Raw genomic sequence first — 18,532 nt, 5'->3', positions numbered from 1 at the left:
CCTGTTCTTGTTTGTTTGTAATTAAGCACAAAGCTACATAATGGGCTATCAGTGCTCTGCTCATCAAGGGTATGGAAATTCGGTTTCTAGCGTTGTAAATCCTCAGATATACCGATGTGCCACTAGGGGCCATGTTCTTAATATTCCTTATAAATTTCTTACCTGGAACTGTCAAAATTATATAATTGTCTAATGTTTTTGTATATAGATATATGTATTTCTAAAACAAGTATTCCCACGGTTTATAGAGGTTCTGACACTTTATTTTTAATTTTATGTGTTTTACTAAATACATTTATTCAGAATTTTTACTATATATAAAATAGTTTCTCTTGCTTTCAGGATGAAATAATTGGAATTAAAATTTTTAACCCCGATGAAACCTCACGCGCATGTGGGCTAAATGGCTAGATCAGAGACTCTTAGGTTGTTATAGTAGTCCCTAATTTTGAACCAATGACTACTGAGAGGGCAAGCAACCAGAAACAGTCATCGTCACAAAGACTATCAGTTTCTTTGAATTGAATTAACTGTCACTTTTTGTAATGCACCCACAGCTGAAAATGTGTGGCTTGTTCAGTAGCCTTACGTTTCGAACGTTGGATCCTTTAACCCACAGCCTAATATGCTAATTACTAGGCTACACCAGGTTTAGCATAAAATAACAATCTAACTTAAATATTCTATTTTATAACAAATTCTTTATTATTACATAGTTTAAATGTATCTATATATTTTTTGAAAAATCTAATTAACCAAAGGATTTGCTTATTAAACATCTGTAAATTCGAAATAGTTAAGAAGTTTTTTTCTGTAAGAAATAGAGTAATTTATAAAACACGTTCATTTTCATCGAATACCAGCAAGCTAAGTTTTCTTATTTTATTTTTGAAGTACAGCAAATTAGCTCGGAAAGTAATTATTTATATAATTATTTAGAATGCCATCTGAAAAAGTTACAAACGCTAGTAGTAAAGAATTAAGAAAATTTAAAAATGTGTCATTTTGAATTTTATGTTTTCTTGTTACATTGTAAATAGCATTTTACTATTTTTAAAATTGAAATTTCAAAGCCAAAAATACCCACAACCACATTTAAGCATTTCCAAGACAGAGTATTAAAAGATTTTCTCAAAACCTTGTAGAAAGTAAGGCCCTGGTACATTAAGCTATTTCAGTAAAATTATCGAACAAAGTTCTAGTATTTTCTTCTGCACACTAGGTTTAAAGACACTCTTCATCTTCGTGAGTTATTAATTGTAAAATAGACTTTATCCATACAACAATTCATCTCTCTAGTCTATCAGTTCAAAATTAGTGACGGCTAGTGCAGATAACCATTGTGTGGCTTTGCGAGAATATCTGAAACAAAGAAATTCTTCTTACAGATTCCGGCACCGCTACCTCGAGGGCAATCTGTACAAGCCGTTCATAGTTTAGAAGTGATAGAGGGCCGATAGTTTGTTTGTTTGTAATTAAGCACAAAGCTACACAATGGGCTATCTGTGCTCTGCCCACCACGAATATCGAAACCCGGATTCTAGCAGACATACCGCTCTGCTACAGGGGGGCTAAGGGTAGCTAGCAAACACAATTCATCGCCAACCCTTGGGTTGCTGTATTCAAATACTGAGATATGACCATCACTTTTATAATGCACCCACAGTGTTAAAGTGTTGAACATGATAATTTTTTCATCGATAAGGGTTACGAACTACGGAGCCTTTGATTCACAGTCTGACACAAATATCTCGTACAAATTATTGTATCAGCATGGATATTTTCTTCCTACACATAACATATATAAACTTGGAAACTAATTTAACTTTCTTCTATTTTAAGTTGTAACATAACTGCTTATAACTTTTTTTTCAAACTAACCAAACGTAAGTAATCTATAAATATTTTGTTAAAAATACTGTCAATCACTATGTGTAAGTCGGTACCAAAAAAGTTGGACTTTATTTGAAATTCAGCATTCGAGAATATTTTTACCATTGTTTCCGGGAAAATTACTTTTCTTTTTCGTTTTCTTAAGCTCGTCACAGGTGGGGCTTAAAGGAAGGAATACAGAATTCCACTGGTCAGGAGCATAGTGCCACTGTTTGGAAATAAGAACCAGAGTTCGATTTGTGTGATAGGCCTTCACAAAACACCACAGGACATCATGAATACCAGAAGCAAAACCGAAGAGATTGGTTAGATTGCAAATCAGTGCTTGCTTCAACTTGCACTTCTGTGGATTCTATGTAACAAAATAACAATAATGTACATTAACACACACATTTAAACAGTAGTGTAAACACAGAATAGTTTTAAACGTACAAATATCGTAAGTTTTATATAATCAAAAGTAAGCTTTCTGATACCAGATAAACAGAAAATTGGAAATTTAAAAACCTGTAAATAGGGATCATATAAAAAGTAAGAAAACAAGGCTGGAGATACTGTAGATATTATTTACTCAATATTACTTTTGCTAATTTGTTATATATTGTGTTATATATAGCACGATTTTCAACACCCTTATCTTCGATGTACCAAATATATTAAGAAAAAAAGTTTTCGTACCAACTAAACTGTATAAAGCAATTAAAGATTTGCAAGAATTTTTTGTTAACAACAAAGCTACACAATTAGCGTTATAAGTCCTCACGCTTACCGCTTAGCCACCAAATGGCAGGAGTATTGAAATTTGTAATATTGTAGTTACGACAAGGCAAAATAATGTTACGAAATAATTTCAATTACGACCTTCAGTTTATTTCTATGAAACATCTGATGATCCGCCATTTGAGTTGATATGCAAATGATTGGTCATTAAGCCTACGATCTTGAATAAGCATTTGATAGAGGCGGATTCATATTTCATTTCAATATGGTTTGGTATCAATATTGCATGCTTAAAATCACACTGTTGGTACGATTCAAATGTATCCTCAACAACTCCACGGAAAGAACTGTTTCAGGACATCTTTAATGTCTGGAGTAATTTGACGGAATGCAACACGTCATCAAAGAGTACCCCATATATGGTCGAGGGGATAGAAGTCAGAAACTTGTATAGGCTGCTCCATTCCATAAAACCATGTTTTGCAAGGTAAGTGTTGGTGAGGATAACGATCATCATCATAATTAGGCTGACATCAAGGCTAGATGTACCAGCATAGAGGGTCATAGGAAGTGGTACTTTTACTATGTGGCATTAATGGCTTCATTATGCAGAACGTAGAAGTCAATATGCTCATTAACTCTTATTACTCCCCATATCCTACTTGTACTATTGTCACATGATCATTAATCTGTGTGAAAAGGGGAACGGATCTGGTTATAGTCTTATCCAAATGAGATTATATTATTATTTGTTTACATCTGAAAATTTTTTTTTCAAATTTCGTCGGTGCACTGGACATTTCCTTTGTAAATATTTGTTCCTCTCTGTGAGTAAAATGCATCCAAATGCGAGGAGGTATAAGTTACAGGCCATATAGTGAATCAGCGGCAGACTTATAGCCAGGGAACATAAAAAAGTATTTCGAAAGAAATAATATCAACACAGTGTGACTGTTAAAAGATGTAGAGAAGAACACCAACATTTGAAGAAGCCAGTTATCAGATTTTCATCACAAAAATAGAAAGATTGACACAGTAGAACATTTAAGAAACAGGGTTTTAAATTGAACAAGTGAATATAAAGAAACGCTGTCACGCCAAACATTAAGGACATAATTATAGTATTAAGAACATGTTTGCTAAAAAGAAAAGCATTTTGTCCCAAATTGTAATTGACACGAGGCTGGGCATATCTTCAAGTATTATATTAGCAATGTAATAAAGAATAATTTGAAGTTGGTGAAGGGTCGCATGACAAAGTTCATCAACTTTCAGCTACACCTCGACACTAGAATAACAGGAACTCCTTTCTACTTGTCAAATCCCCACCTACTTCATGTGTCTTTGGTCATATTGGTTCACTTATACACAGTAAACAGCCTGTGGAAAGAGTGGCAACATGTGTGGTCAAGAGTTGACCCTGCTTGTTACAATAAAAATATGATTTCTTGGCCATCACACAGAATAACGTTTTATACGTTATAGTTGACTATCCCACAATATCTGGGTGTCCCATTAGCTGTACTATTAATTTGAAAATGGTTCCTTAGTTTGCTAAGAACACTTTGAGATACTTTGATGTAGCCATAACAGCTTGCTGTGCTTGGCTAGCTTCTATTTGTCTGATGTTCATCCACATAAATGAAACATTCAAACGTTTTCTTCGAAGTCGTGGCGGGGTTAATGGACAACCTAGAAACTCTTTGATTTCCTTGAAAGTATCACTGGATCAAGTCTATGTGTGGCCATTATATATACAACGTAAGTTGAATGGCCAGTCATTTGAATTTCAGATCAGATAGCTGATCAATAGAAGTTAAACTTAAGAATGAAGTAAGGAGGAGCGATTGAATTGTTACGTGTTATAGCTATAACCTGTTCGATTAGAGTATCCAAAGAACTTATGGTGAGTAGTGCTATCTATCTGCCGTCTCTAGTCTATCAGTTCAAAATTAGACACAACTATGCGCAGTAAACTCTTTTGTCTCTTTTCATTTCATCGCCTGTTTGGTGGAATGTTGATTTTTTGTAATCTATCTTTTATTTCAGTGATTTCACAGATTTTAAATTGATTTATGAAATTTAGTTATTTCTCTTTTTGTGTAGGGTTATTCTGTTGGAAATAAATAAAATGGGTGATGCTGACAATCGTGAGATCTGGCGGGAAAATGAAATGAAAGAATTGTCAGATTTGGTGCAGAAAAGAATTTATGTGCTACAGGTATTAGTTTAAATGTAGGAATATTTTAAGTAAGCTTAACAACACAATTATAGGATAATCGAAATTTGTAATTTTGAGTTGCACATCATTCTTAATCTGCATCCACAGCCACAAAGTGAGAAGCGAGATTTTGTGTCAATAGACGCGAACCACGAACCCTTTGTACTAACCGTCCTGGCATGCTAACCGCTATACATGTTAAAGAATAATATTGCATGGTGCGATGCCCTTTCTTTGTGTAACATTTTGGGAAACAACACAAATTTACTTATCACGCTATGAGCAATAAATATATTCTTGTAAAAAAACATATATACACCATTACTGAAATTTTTATTCAGACTAATTAACATAAAATATGTATCTTTTGATCAAGTGCTTTCAAATTGCTTAACTTTTTTATATTAATGTCAGTACGTCTTCTCTTCGATCAAAAGATGAACGAAAGTACGGAGCTAGAAGGTTATAAGCAATGGTTAAGAGATCGATATAAAAATGACGTGGTTGTGAAGGATATGATAAATACCAAAAGTAGGGGTATAGCATTGGTAAAGAGTGGGAAACAGAAGAAGAACATGTGAATTAGCGACGGAAATGGTTAGAAGATCAATACATCAACCCTTGGGATAAATGTTACCTGGTAGAAACTGCGTCATTATGATGGGAATTATCTGGTGGAAACAACAGTAAATAAAGGTTTAATAAATAATCAACAAGGGATAAGGATTTGTGATACGTTATCATTGGCATAGAGAGCGGATCATTAAACATGATATTTTGATTTATAAAACAACGGTGAACATACCGGGTTCGAAGGTCGCCGGGATGGTGAAGAATGAAACAAGTAGCATAACGTTCCACTATCTGGAGGCAACAATAAAATTTGGAAGAAGCAAAAAAGCGAGGCAATGTGACCATACATAAAACAAAGGTAAATAACCTGCTTAACTCCTTCATTGTCATGTTTATAGATAAACCAATCTGTCAGGTCCAGTGTTTATTCATATATACCAACAAAAACAACTACTCTTAACCCACTTTTTATTTGTCTTGTCATCATTACCTGAAATCTTTCACACCTGATTATATTCTCATAATGTATAGTGAATTCAATAAAATAATTATTTGTGCATTTATTTCGCAAATATCAAAACTGATATACAATTTTATGATCTTATTATCGATTTTCTTTCATACCTACATCTCAGAGTATTTACTTATTATGTGTGCCCAAGGCAGAATAACTGTTAGATTGATGAGGTATGGTAGTAGGTGAAAAGCGTAGTCAGCAGTCGCATACAATAACAAAAGGATAACTGATGTACTGGAGTTCTGTTCTATAGTCGGACGACTTCTTTTGGATTACCTGGAAAAAGTTATACCCACGTAGGGATAAAGTGTTAGTTTATTTCTTCAAGTACGTCTGGCACGATCTGTGTTCACTTGTAGGCCTAACTTTACAAATACTCTCTCCACAGTATCTACCTCTACAAAAATAGATGATGCAAAAAACGTTGAGCGAAATTCTGTCATGAAACGGAAGATATGAGCATTATATTCAAATGATGAACTTCTGTTACGAAAGGGAATAACATTTGTAATGATATCGGATGTTACTTCTGCAGGTTAAGTGTGATTACGAAACTCATAAGACATAAAAATAGCTCTCTTTTCTTTTGCTAATGACCAGAACTGCGTAAGAAAATGAAGAGTGCGTTATAAGACAAGGACTTTTGACATCTAAGATAAACAAACGTATACTAAACTAAAGTCGTTTTGCATTACATTGCATTGTAAATAAATCATTTCTTGTGAATGAACTGTGGTATTATTTTATAAGTCAAAATGAAGCTCTTCAGAAACAGATATCTAACGTGGTAGCCAAGGACCTCATCAAGAAGATGATGGATAACATGGGAGACTTTCGACGGTAAGTTTAAGTAAAATAGTAGCGGTTTTATTGTTATTACACTTTGTATATTTGTGAAGATAGCGTGTCTCCTGGAGCTTTCTGACTGAAGACTTGGGACAACTATCTTGTCTGTGGCAAGATTAGTTTGAGTTTGTTTCAGTGTTTTGAGTTCATACAAATTTGAAAAGAATGCAAATTTTCTTTATTAAATAAGAAAAAATATGTGCCATTAGCTAAGATAGATAGATATATTTTTACCATATTATCTATCTAATAATACCACTTGAAGCTGAAAATTTCACATGATAAACATTATCCAAGTAATAAAAAAGTTGCAAAAATTAAGTATGATGTAAAGATGGCAATACCGAAAAAAACACAGAAACAAGGTAGAGATTAATACACAAAAAACATACAAAAATTCCTACATAAGTAGCCAGTAAGTATTGAGTCAATGTTACAAGCTTATGATTATATATTAGACATTGTAAGACTGTGTTGCATTATTCAGCTTAAATGCTTTTATTTCAAACCTGAATTCATGCAAATGACAGGAATTCAACATTTAGTTGTAGATAAAAGTTATTATTGGAAAGATTTGGCTAGCTATGTAGTTATTTTTGTACAGTTTTTGTGTATTCATTCCTAGCTTGTTTCTGCACTTTTTGGTATTGCCATCTTACATTATATAAATTTTTGCAACATTTGTTATGATTTGTTTACTTTTTATTTTAACAATTTCATTGAAGTATTTTAATAAGTTACTTTTACATAATTCAATGGTAATATATATTGATATTATATACCATACAATTGGCTACAATAGATTAAAAATCATCGCTAATCAGAATCTTGACTTCTTAGGACTTATTGTTAAAGAACCTACAGTAAGGAAGGAACATATGAAAAATGTATAGCTGTATCATCCCTATATTTTTTGTTTGGATTCATTTTGGCACTGCCATCCCTACATCATTTACAAAATGTTTTGTGATGTTTTTCCCTGATTGAAAGCTAATGTATTCTACGAATGTGTGGAATAAAATCTAATATTATGTGTGTTGATTTTTTTTTACTCCTTTACTTTATACATAATATAGGGATGGGCTCCCTAAAGACAATGGTTGTATAGTGTACAAAGCATTGGGTATTCTACACGTTACAGTCGTCTAATGCTTATCTGTTATTGGCTGGTAATTGCTGTTTCACCCTATACTTAAGCTTTCTAAAGGAACACCAGATTTCTGTACAATATTTTACTTCAAGGGGTAATGATAACATCGTTTACACTAGAATTATGATTTGTTTTAGCTTATATTAAGCATTATCGCGCTTAGTGATAGCCTATTCCTAAGTGCTCTTAAAACATTTTTCTGTCATACTAAAACCATAACGAAAACTTCACACGTTTTTTTGGTTGGCGTTGGAAGATAAAAAAATAAAGATGAACACTTTGGATCTTTAGCTAGTTCTCCACTTTATCAACACTTTTCAATGATATTGGAAGTCTCACAAGCTGTGAAATACTCAATAATGGCAATTAGGTGCTCAAATAAGGCTATAACTCAACTTTAACAGTTATTTGTAAGGATCATAGAGTAAAAGATTGAATGTGGGAGCCTTTTTTTTACCCATCCCTATATACCATGTATAGTGGTAAGGTATTTTTAGAGTTTGGCTTAAACGTACTTTCAATGAGTATGAAAACACAGTCTCGGTACAAGTACATTACTGTAAAGAGAGTGAATAGCACTGTACAAGGACGATAATTCAGGTACGTGATGTCACTGTTCTACTAATACCACGCTTATCAAAACAAATACATAGTCAGATGACCTCCATAAACGTGTTCGAGAAGGGGGGTAAGTCACATAACATTTTAAGTATAATACAAAGCAAGTCATGAGCATTCATTTATTTTTGGTGTCTGCAGATTACAGCTATAATGATAAATTGAACTTCCGAAAAGTTGAAGAAACAAACGTGCTGACACCACTATACTACAAGGAAATAAAGCTATGTGATTAGTGGTATTTGGAAGTGATTAATGGACACGATCATTAATCGATTAGCACAACGTTCCTGATATGATGCGTGTTACCCAACATGGAGGAATGCCAGATGCAAAAGTTTAAGAACCACTGGATTATAGGAACTAAACATGTCACTCATGGCAGGCACACCATCTCACCTTTATCAAAGGTTAAATTACAAGAGACTTAACTGTATTTATTTGGTTTACTGACCCAAGCTATGCCGGTGAGTCTTGAATAAGCAAAACTGCAGTCCACAACAGAGGGCATGGCAAATCAAAGAAAGCATTCGGCCTCTATTTCACAAATTATAGTTTCAATTTTGCCTTTGGCGAAATGAAAAGAATTTGTAATATATATTCATTAGAACTACTATATTTGTTGTGTCCCAGACGGTCTGTTGATCTCGGATCTTTGGCAACGGATATGGCGGAATACTGTAATACAATCTTCGCCTTTTCGAAAAACCATAATGATTTGTTTGTTTGTAGCTAAGTACAAAGTTACACAATGGGCTATCTGTGATCTGCCCGCCACGGGTATCGGAACTCAGTTTCTAGCGTTGTAAGTCCGCAAACATACAGCTTTGCTACTTGGGGCAAACCATAATGATGTGAATTAAGAATTTATTGATAAAAAATACATTTCCTATGACAAGTATAATTACCCATAGTTGTGCTTCGCCATCTTAGAAAAGGCGTTCAATGTAGCAATGGCCAACATTCTTAAATTATTGAACAGATCCGAACCAACAATGGTTAATAAACAATATATGCAAATCCACAGGTAAAAAATAGTTGTATCTATATGTATGTTTATAGATATATTATTATTCTGTCTCATTAGATTAATACATAAATATTTCAAAGTCAAAATATTTATATTAACTGTTGTGAAATGGCAGAGAGATTTGGCCAAAATTCAAACACGCTAAATGTTTAAGAACGCTATGAATATCATTAAAATAGAGAACAACCTTATATTTGTTCGTTTAAACTTTATCTATCCTAATTAAAAAAGATTCTTTAATCTTTCGAACTACAAAACTGTGATCTGCTTGTGATATCCAATGTTCTTTACTGAAACACTCAGCAACAGCAATATTAGAATTAAGGTTTTAGATGTCATGTATGTATCATATGTTAGTGTTAGCATCTGAACAAGGCTCAAGAGAGAAATCTGTACTGCTACTAAATCACAGTTTTCATTATTCTATTGACAGTGATGATCACTGAATCCTTATTTTGAAATGTCGAGCTGTACTCTCAGGATGCTACTACATAATATAAAATAAATGTTTCATATTTTGTTCAATATGGCCTGAATGTTTTGGAACACGTGTGTTAATGTTCAGTTAACTGATGATGGTTCTCCAATTTGATTTTAATTAGGTTAGCGAACCTGTAATTCCTCGATAAAAGGTTTCTTTGGGAGTGCAATGACAATTGATCTACTTAGATCTTCTGGAATTTCGCCATTCTCATATCTTTGATTTATCACCTCGATTTGGTTTTGGATGTAGAACTTGCCTAAAGCTTGTATTATTTCAAATTTGATTCCATTTGGTCCTATTTCTTTGTTCATTTTCTCACATGCATCACTCACCTCTGATTGTAAAAGAGTCGTTCCATCTATGCTTTTCCTCATTACTGGTTGTTCATATCTCTTATTTTGAAAAAGCTCATCACAACTTGCATTGATCGTTTATTTTTTCTAGCATATCATAGACTTCGTCAATTTCCTTCTCACTGCTTTATAATAATGGAGCATACACTTGAATGATGGATCAAAAGGTTGATTACTGAGTTTTATAAGCATACCCCTGTCTGCCAAAATCCACTATCCTAAGACGCTATTTGAATATTTCTTATTTATGATTATTCCAACTTCTCTTTCATGTTTTTCTCCTTTCGAGTAAACAATTTTAAAATTATCTGCTTGAAAACATCCTGTATTCTTCCATCTTGTTGTGCACATTCCAAGGATATTAATCACCAATCTAGTCAATTCTTGTTTTACATTATCTAGTTTTTCACTGCGGTAAAGTGTCTTAATATTCCATATGGATATCTTGATGGTGTTGCGGACAACATCTTGATGATGGTCAAGTACTACTTGTCGCATATAAAAAACCCTATTTTAATTGCCTTTTATAGCCTAAATGTTTGTGTAGTAAAACCCACAGGCTACAAGAAATGGTGGTGCTCCTTCTGGTTAAGTTTTCGAGTTAATTCTGCAGTAACTAACTCTCCACTACTTGAACTTATGACACCAGCTTGTAGGGATACAAAATAATTTCCACTTTATTGTCCACAAATCACTTATTCAAGTAAAGCAAAGACATTCCAGAAATGCAGTAACTAAAGATAAAGTAAAAGGCGCATTTTCATAAAATAAACTATCCATATCAATAACAGAGACGTCTTTCATTGTTTCATGTTTTAAAAATTATTTATCAGATTTTCAATGTCAAGGTTTTCAGCAGTTTATCTCAATGCATAAAATTGTCAATAAAGAAAGTCTAACTAAGTGTATTAAAGAGCGTAAGTAGTTTTTATTGAGCCTGAGATGGCTGAAACTTTGTTCTGCTTGAGTGGTGTTTATTGGTATGGTTAAATAAATTTGATACAAAATGTATGTTGCATGTCATTAGCAATTAGGAAAGGTTTGGTTTTTGCTTTTAATTTCGCGCAAAGCTACACGAGGGATATCTGCGGTAGCCGTGCCTAATTTAGCAGTGTAAGACTAGAGGGAAGGTAGCTAGTCATCACCACCCATCGCCAACTCTTGGGCTACTCTTTTACCAACGAATAATGGGATTGACCGTCACATCATAACGCCCCCATGGCTGAAAGGGTGAGCATGTTTGGTGTGGCGGGGAATCAAACTCGCGACCCGCAGATTGCGAGTCGAGCCCCCTAACCACCTGGCCATGCCAGACCTGAATTAGGAAAGGAAGAATGTCATTAGTGGAAAAACCTACGCCATCTTGACCTGAAAAGAGTCACTTCAATCCCTATCAACTCGTTATTACAAAATTAGCCAAATTCTTCACTTCTTCCAGCCAGTTTGAGCCAAACAATGGATTTGAATTAAGCACTAAGAAATCGTTTATTGCTGCTCTGAAGCCAGAAAACCTTTCTTCAAAATTGTATTAATGAGCACGAGGAGTGTATCAAGGTCAACTGATTCTTTTTGAAGATATTTGATATAATAAAGCTGGTTTTCCTTAGATAATATTCTAACACGTTAATGTAAACTTGGATTCAACCGTATCCAGTGTAGTAAACAAAACTTGAATCTCTGCAAATACTTTTGGTGCAGTATTGTTGAGCTCTCCAGATACAGTTCTCTAAAGATCTGCAGTAACTGTGCGTACGCTTTGCAATAATGCCTCATTAGCTCGTTTTCTTGATGTCCACATTATACTCGACAGTCTCTTTTGCGTAACAACAGTAACATTCAACATTTCATGTTGTTCTTCTTCCAAAAATTCTGTTTCTTGAAAGACTTGATGAGAGAAAGGAGTAGAGAATTTCTAGAGTCTCCCACCCCCCAAAAAAGTTTAGCACTGGTGAAACAATGGCTGCATCCAACAGGATGAAATTTAAGTTGTACACTGCCTTTGAGCTGCAACCTTCCGTGACTCTTGCTTGGAGGTCTAGAAGGTGACATAGTCCTGTCTTAAGCGTGCTCATACATTAAGTTACCATTAAGCCCAAGTTAATTCGTGAGTTTGTTTATCAGTACGTCATAAAATGAACCAGCACTGCTTCTGGACAGCTCATCGCATTTTATAAAGGGTTAAACACTGTATCCATTTTAATAACATATCAATCGCGGAATCTACAATAACCACAAAAAATTGCAAATATAACCTTTGCAGAAAATTAGACAAATTTTACGCTGGATTACAAGGATGAAAAAATTTAACAGTATTTTTGCGGTGTTTCCATAACTTTCACTTCCATGCTAGAATTTATACAGTTCTCACTTTCAGCTTCTGGTAATAGGCTTGTGTCCTATTTTCTTATTTTACCCTCAAGTTCTCTCGCTACATTAGAGTTCATGGGGTTCGTTTGCTTTCCGCCTGCAGTTTAATTAAGTTGTTTATGTTTGCCGTGAGTGAACCTCGTAAAATTTATTTTACATAATAGTGGAGCAGATGGTTATAAATAAAGTATGGATTATTGTTTCAGAGAAATCCAAGTAGGAATTTGTATTGTACAGAATTAATGCTGGTTTATCTATTAAACCGTTCATCACCCTTCCTAGTCTCACAACCTCTTTTTTCATACAAACACAAGATCACTTGCCCTAATGTGAACTATAGAGCTGTTTTTTTTCCTATTGTAGTGCACTGTTATTTGTATTTTAAACTGTGAGGTCGTTATGAAACATTCTTTTTGTGTATAAATCTGTATCTTGTCCTCTTCGTGACTTAATTGTCGCAACTTATTGGGAAGTATACGCCCAAGCCCAAGAACTTTGAGTTATTAGCGGGCCTAACTTCTTTGCTTTGTTCCTTAGCCACGAGATACCACACATTTTTATTAAGTCAGAATTCTCCTCTTGTGAATTTTGTAGTTTACAAAGCAACTTCCGGGTTTTTCATGCAAAATTCCGTTTTATTTTCTCTTTCAATATGTAAAATTGTTTACAATTACATAATCTTTAGATCTGGCTTCTTTGGTTCGATTACTTTTCAGCTTGTAACCACTAACATTTATAAATGTAGTTAAGAATGAAATGAATATACTTCTCATTACAATTGATAGAGAGGAAAACGATTCAGTATTAAAACATAAAACATTGTCGAGACATGAAATATCACCTTATTTTGTGTGGTTCAAAGGAATATCGAACAAATTTTTAAGGTAGAGGAATGGCATAGTAAATAATTTTATATATTAATTTTACAAAGTTATGAGTTTTAAAAATAAATATTGAACTTCAATTGAGAGAGAAATGATTGCTATTAATAAGTAAATAAAGCATATTTATCGTCATCATTTTTGGGCGGTACACGTGCACACAACTCCCTCCTAGTGTCATGTTACTTTACTAAAATGTTAGAACACTGACTTATAATTATAGAGAAAGTGCGCCAGCGAACATGCACGTAATACACTGCTAATCTAAACAATAACACCGTTTCTTTCTAAGTGAGGATGCTGGAAAGTGACGGACTGGTTGTAGTCGTGTTACACAATCAAGTCGACTTTATATGTCTGTTGATACTTTATTCTGTCGCTGAAATTTGTTGACGATTTTTATGAAGTAAAAGATGACAACATATTTCAAGCGTGTGTTTATTTGTTGCCGTACGTGGGAAGGATCGGCCAGTCTTTATTCTCGGGGTTTGAGAGAGAGAGAGAGGGAATCCTTCTGTTGGATTTATGGGCTATATTTGTTATTTAAATAATGATTAACCTTAGTAATATATATAAATGTAAAAAAAGAAGAAATATATATATGCAAGAGATTTTGTATTTGAAACAGTTCTTAATAGTAACACTAGGACAGGAGGCCCTTCAATATATTATGTAGTTAGAATACATAAGAAGGCAGAAAGATCTAATACTTTTATCTATATATTATTTGTCATTCAACTCAGATGATTTAAATAATTTCTGTTCTCCATTATAACAAGACCCGTAGCGGCTCAGGGGTAAATCTGAAGGATTATAAAGCTAAAAACCGGGTTTTGGTACCTTTGGAGGAAATAGCACAAATAGCACATTGTATAACTTTTTGCTCAACAACAACATTAAAATAAAGAATTTTTATTAACATTAAAGCCCTCTTTGCTATAAAATACTTTATTAAATTAAAAGTATTGATGAGATTCAATACAAAAACCAAAATTAATGTTTTTATCCTAAACAATTATGCTGTAAAGTATCTTTAAGATAAATTTCAAATAACTAAATAGTTACATTCAGAATAAGCATAATATATGGCTAGGCTTTATAATGAAACTATATTACATAGAACAAAAAAAAAACGCGCACCTGTAAAAAATAATATATTTCAGAATAAGCATTATATCTGGCTAGGCTTTACAATGAAAATATATTACATAGAACAGAAAAATGAAACGTGTACCTGTAAACATAATATATTTTAGGAAGCAATCCTGGATACACTTGAAAAACAAACATCTGCCACTACGTCTGTTGCACATATGTTTGTAAATTACCTAACTAGATTGAAATATTGAAACTTCCGTGTTTATTTTACAGCGTACGCAAATCCTTTGTATAAAAACAGGTCAAGCGTTGTCTTAACAAGATAAACTATAGTAAGTGTAGCTGCAAAACTTGTCGTGGGTTCATTTCAGGTGATTAGCCAATAACAACGGAACCCAACAGACAGCAGGACTAATGTACAAATATGAGCAAGTCGGTTCTTAAATATTACTCATTAACGCTATTATAACAAAAAAGTTTTATGATTTCAACTTTTTTAAAATGTCACACATTTTTCTTGTTCTTGCTTAGATTACTTTATTTCTTGAAACAGTTTCCTCTGTTTGAATTAAATTAACAACGCCACATATTGCGAGACATATATGACCTGGTGGTTAGCATGTCCGGCTGCGGATGTTACGGTTCGTGGTTCTTGATTATTTACCATGTGCGACTGCGGATGTCAGGGTTCAGGGTTCTTGATTTTTTTAGCATGTCCGGCTGCGGATGTTAGGGTTCGGGGTTTTTGATTTTCAACCATTACCGCTGAGAGAATCCTCGCTTAAAGTTGTGGGTGGGTTCTCAATGTGACAGTCAGCTCTGTTGTTCGTTTTAAATAGCCCAATAAAGCATTTGCGGCAGTGGGTGCTACCAGCTAGCTACCCCCCCTTCGGTCAGTGGCTCAAAATTAAAGGACGGATATACATTATCCTTAAGGTACTCTAATCTAGCTCTTTAGCCTATATGTGCATCAGGTGGTGTTCAAGATGAAAATTAAATGATTTATATTGGAAAATGCTTCTTTTGTTTGTTTGTTTGGTGTTAAGCACAAAGCCATCTGTCATCAATGCAATTTTCCCGCAGCGTTCCTATTCTAGACATTCAGAATTATCAAATAGTATCTATGAAATAATGGTTGGAGATTCAGTAAGCAGAAACAAACACGTTTCAATCTAACGGCAGACACGCAATTATGATTCATGGTCACCCAAAGTTATTTCAAGGTTAGGGTTTATATTCAGAGAATAAAAGGAAATATATTAAATCTCTGTGAAAGGTACAACTGTATGAAAAAGATTAATAACAACTTATTAACCATTGATAAGTAACAGTTACTTAATGAGGCTAAAGCTACAACATGACTGGATATTGAGGCTAATGAGAATGTGGTGGGTAAAAGTCTGCACTCATTCTTCAACTCCTAGTTTCAGTATGGTTCTGAACTGATAAGCAGTCCTAGTGAACAAAGTTCATAATGTAGAGCATTTAGTCCTGAATTCTTCTAGATTTAGTAGCGACCACATGCTACATTTATGCATTCCAGTAAGCTTGATAACATAGGATATAAAAGCTAGGAAGAATATTAAATCAATCTACATTGAGGTTCTACCAACTTTCCAGCTACACCAGAATGACTATTCAGTCAGTCATATCTTCTGCTCCACCTATGCCAGATTACTGTTGTTCTACTATTTGTGTTTCTATCTCAGAGGTTCTCAAATATTTTAGCTTGACGCCCCCTAAGATCTTAAACATTCAGGCTGAGGTACCTCTCGCCTAATATGTGTATGTATATGTATATTATTAAAGCAAAGCCACATCGGGCTGTCTGCTGTGTCTACCGAGGGGATTGGAACCCCTGATTTAACGTTGTAAATCCGTCGACTTACCGCTGTCCCAGCGTGGGACCTCGCGTAACGATTTAATATTAATTTTAAATAATAAAAAAGAATAACTATACTTAACATAAAGAATTTGTTTATTTATAACAGAAGGGGACACAGATAAATGTTTCGGAATCCTACAAATTCAATCTTAAGAGTCTAAAGCAAAATAAAAGAATTACATAGTTCCTAAATAAGTAACTAATATACATTGGTGCGTCCCAGTCCGAAACGTTGTAAATGTTAACACAATTATTTCGCATTAGCCATTTTTCGTGGTACAAGTTTTTCCATTTCTTGTTTTTTGTGTAAGGAGTCCAGTAAACGTCTTTTTCTGTATATTGATGTACCAAATACGCTAATTTTAAGGTCAATAATGATATCTAAAAAGATGCCTCCCAGTGGCACAGCGGTATGTGTGCTTACTTACAACGCCAAAAACCGGTTTTCGATACCCGTGGTGGGCAGAGCACAGATAGTGTAATGTGTAGCTTTGTTCTTAACTTGTAACAAACAAACACAGATAGTGTAATGTGTAGCTTTGTTCTTAACTTGTAACAAACACAGATAGTGTAATGTGTAGTTTTGTTCTTAACTTGTAACAAACAAACGATCTAAAAAAAAAGGTCAATCATTATTATTTTCAACCTCGCAAGTGAATTTAATAGCAGGATGTTGTGAGTTCAGATATTCTAAAAAATTTGAGCAGTAATACCTATTTGGAAAAATAATGTAAGTGTTGTCTACATACCTTCTGTAAAAGATAGGTCTGAAGTTATCGGGGCAAATGTCGAGCCATTTCTGTTCGTGATACGAGAAAAATATATTAGCTAACGTAAAACTCGGCGGGGAGCCCATCGCTACGCCATCTATTTGTTCATTTGATCAAACATCAATTGTTTCACGTAGAGGTACATTTATAAAGGGGGGAATATCAAAGCTAGCCATAAAGTGGTTTTTGAAGAGGGGTAGTTAACTTAATTCACGTGCAAACTGGATAGAATCGGGAATAGTAAATTCATTGGTAGTGATTAGTTTTGATTAAATTATCGTTATTGCAGCAATGTATTTTAGCTATTTAATTAGGAATGACGTAATTCTTATATTTTGCTTCAGATGGAATTTTAGAATTCCGAAACGTTAATCTGTGTCCTCTTCTGTTATAAATAATGTTGTTTATCTAAAGTATTGTTATCCTTTTTTATTGTGAATCTTCGTTTTCTTCCGTACACATCGATTGCTAATTATAAATACTAACCACTATGACATGTCTTTTTTACATTGCAATTCTTTCTTTGATAAAACTTAAAGCACATAAAAATGTTATGTGGTCATATTTATTGACATAAATATAGTTATTGTGGAAAATATTGCATTGTCCAGTTTCAGGGAAATATTACTGACAATACGTGTCTAAGGTCCTTTTGAGACCATATGGAAGCTTTTAAATTAGAAATAACTATTTACATTACGTACAGACATATGCAGTAAAAACAGCTAACTCACTAGAATATTTGTTTTAACACTCAATTTATAAACTCTTCTTGTTAAACTCTGTGTAAATCGGCTGAATCTACGAGAGAACCAACTTAGTCGTGCGCACTCTATCAGCAAAAAAATTAGTACTAATAAATTATTTAATAAAGTAAAAGTACCATTACATATTGTTCCACATTTTGTATTCCGTTAGAAAAATAGTTATATAATTTTTACATTAGTTGCAAAACCCTTTCAGTCATTTGTTTCTCAACTAACTGACCAACCTAGCTTCTTATAATTGAATGGTAGCCTTGAAATCTAGTCTATACATTTCATCAAAAAAAACGGCAATCTGAGGGTCGCGGGTTCGAATCCCTGTCACACCAAACATGCTCGCCCTTTCAGCCGTGGGGGCGTTA

The 18,532-nt window shown here is 33.9% G+C and overlaps 1 protein-coding gene across 1 annotated transcript in view; it reads right to left on the bottom strand.

Moving 5' to 3' along the window:
- LOC111087931 (alpha-(1,6)-fucosyltransferase-like) overlaps positions 1-10,426 on the bottom strand; it is a 17,352-nt gene extending 6,926 nt beyond the window's left edge. The window contains exons 1-2 of the mRNA XM_022396381.1: positions 10,181-10,426; positions 1,996-2,245 (exon numbers count right to left, since the gene is read on the bottom strand). Coding sequence (XP_022252089.1) covers positions 1,996-2,245; positions 10,181-10,426 — 496 coding nt within the window. The remainder of the gene's footprint in view (positions 1-1,995; positions 2,246-10,180) is intronic.
- Positions 10,427-18,532: the final 8,106 nt, after the last annotated feature.

The sequence above is a fragment of the Limulus polyphemus genome, unplaced genomic scaffold (assembly GCF_000517525.1).
Source record: "Limulus polyphemus unplaced genomic scaffold, Limulus_polyphemus-2.1.2 Scaffold80, whole genome shotgun sequence".
NCBI lineage: Eukaryota > Metazoa > Arthropoda > Merostomata > Xiphosura > Limulidae > Limulus > Limulus polyphemus.
Note: the sequence above shows the minus strand (reverse complement) of the source record. Positions and strands in the feature narration are given on the sequence as shown.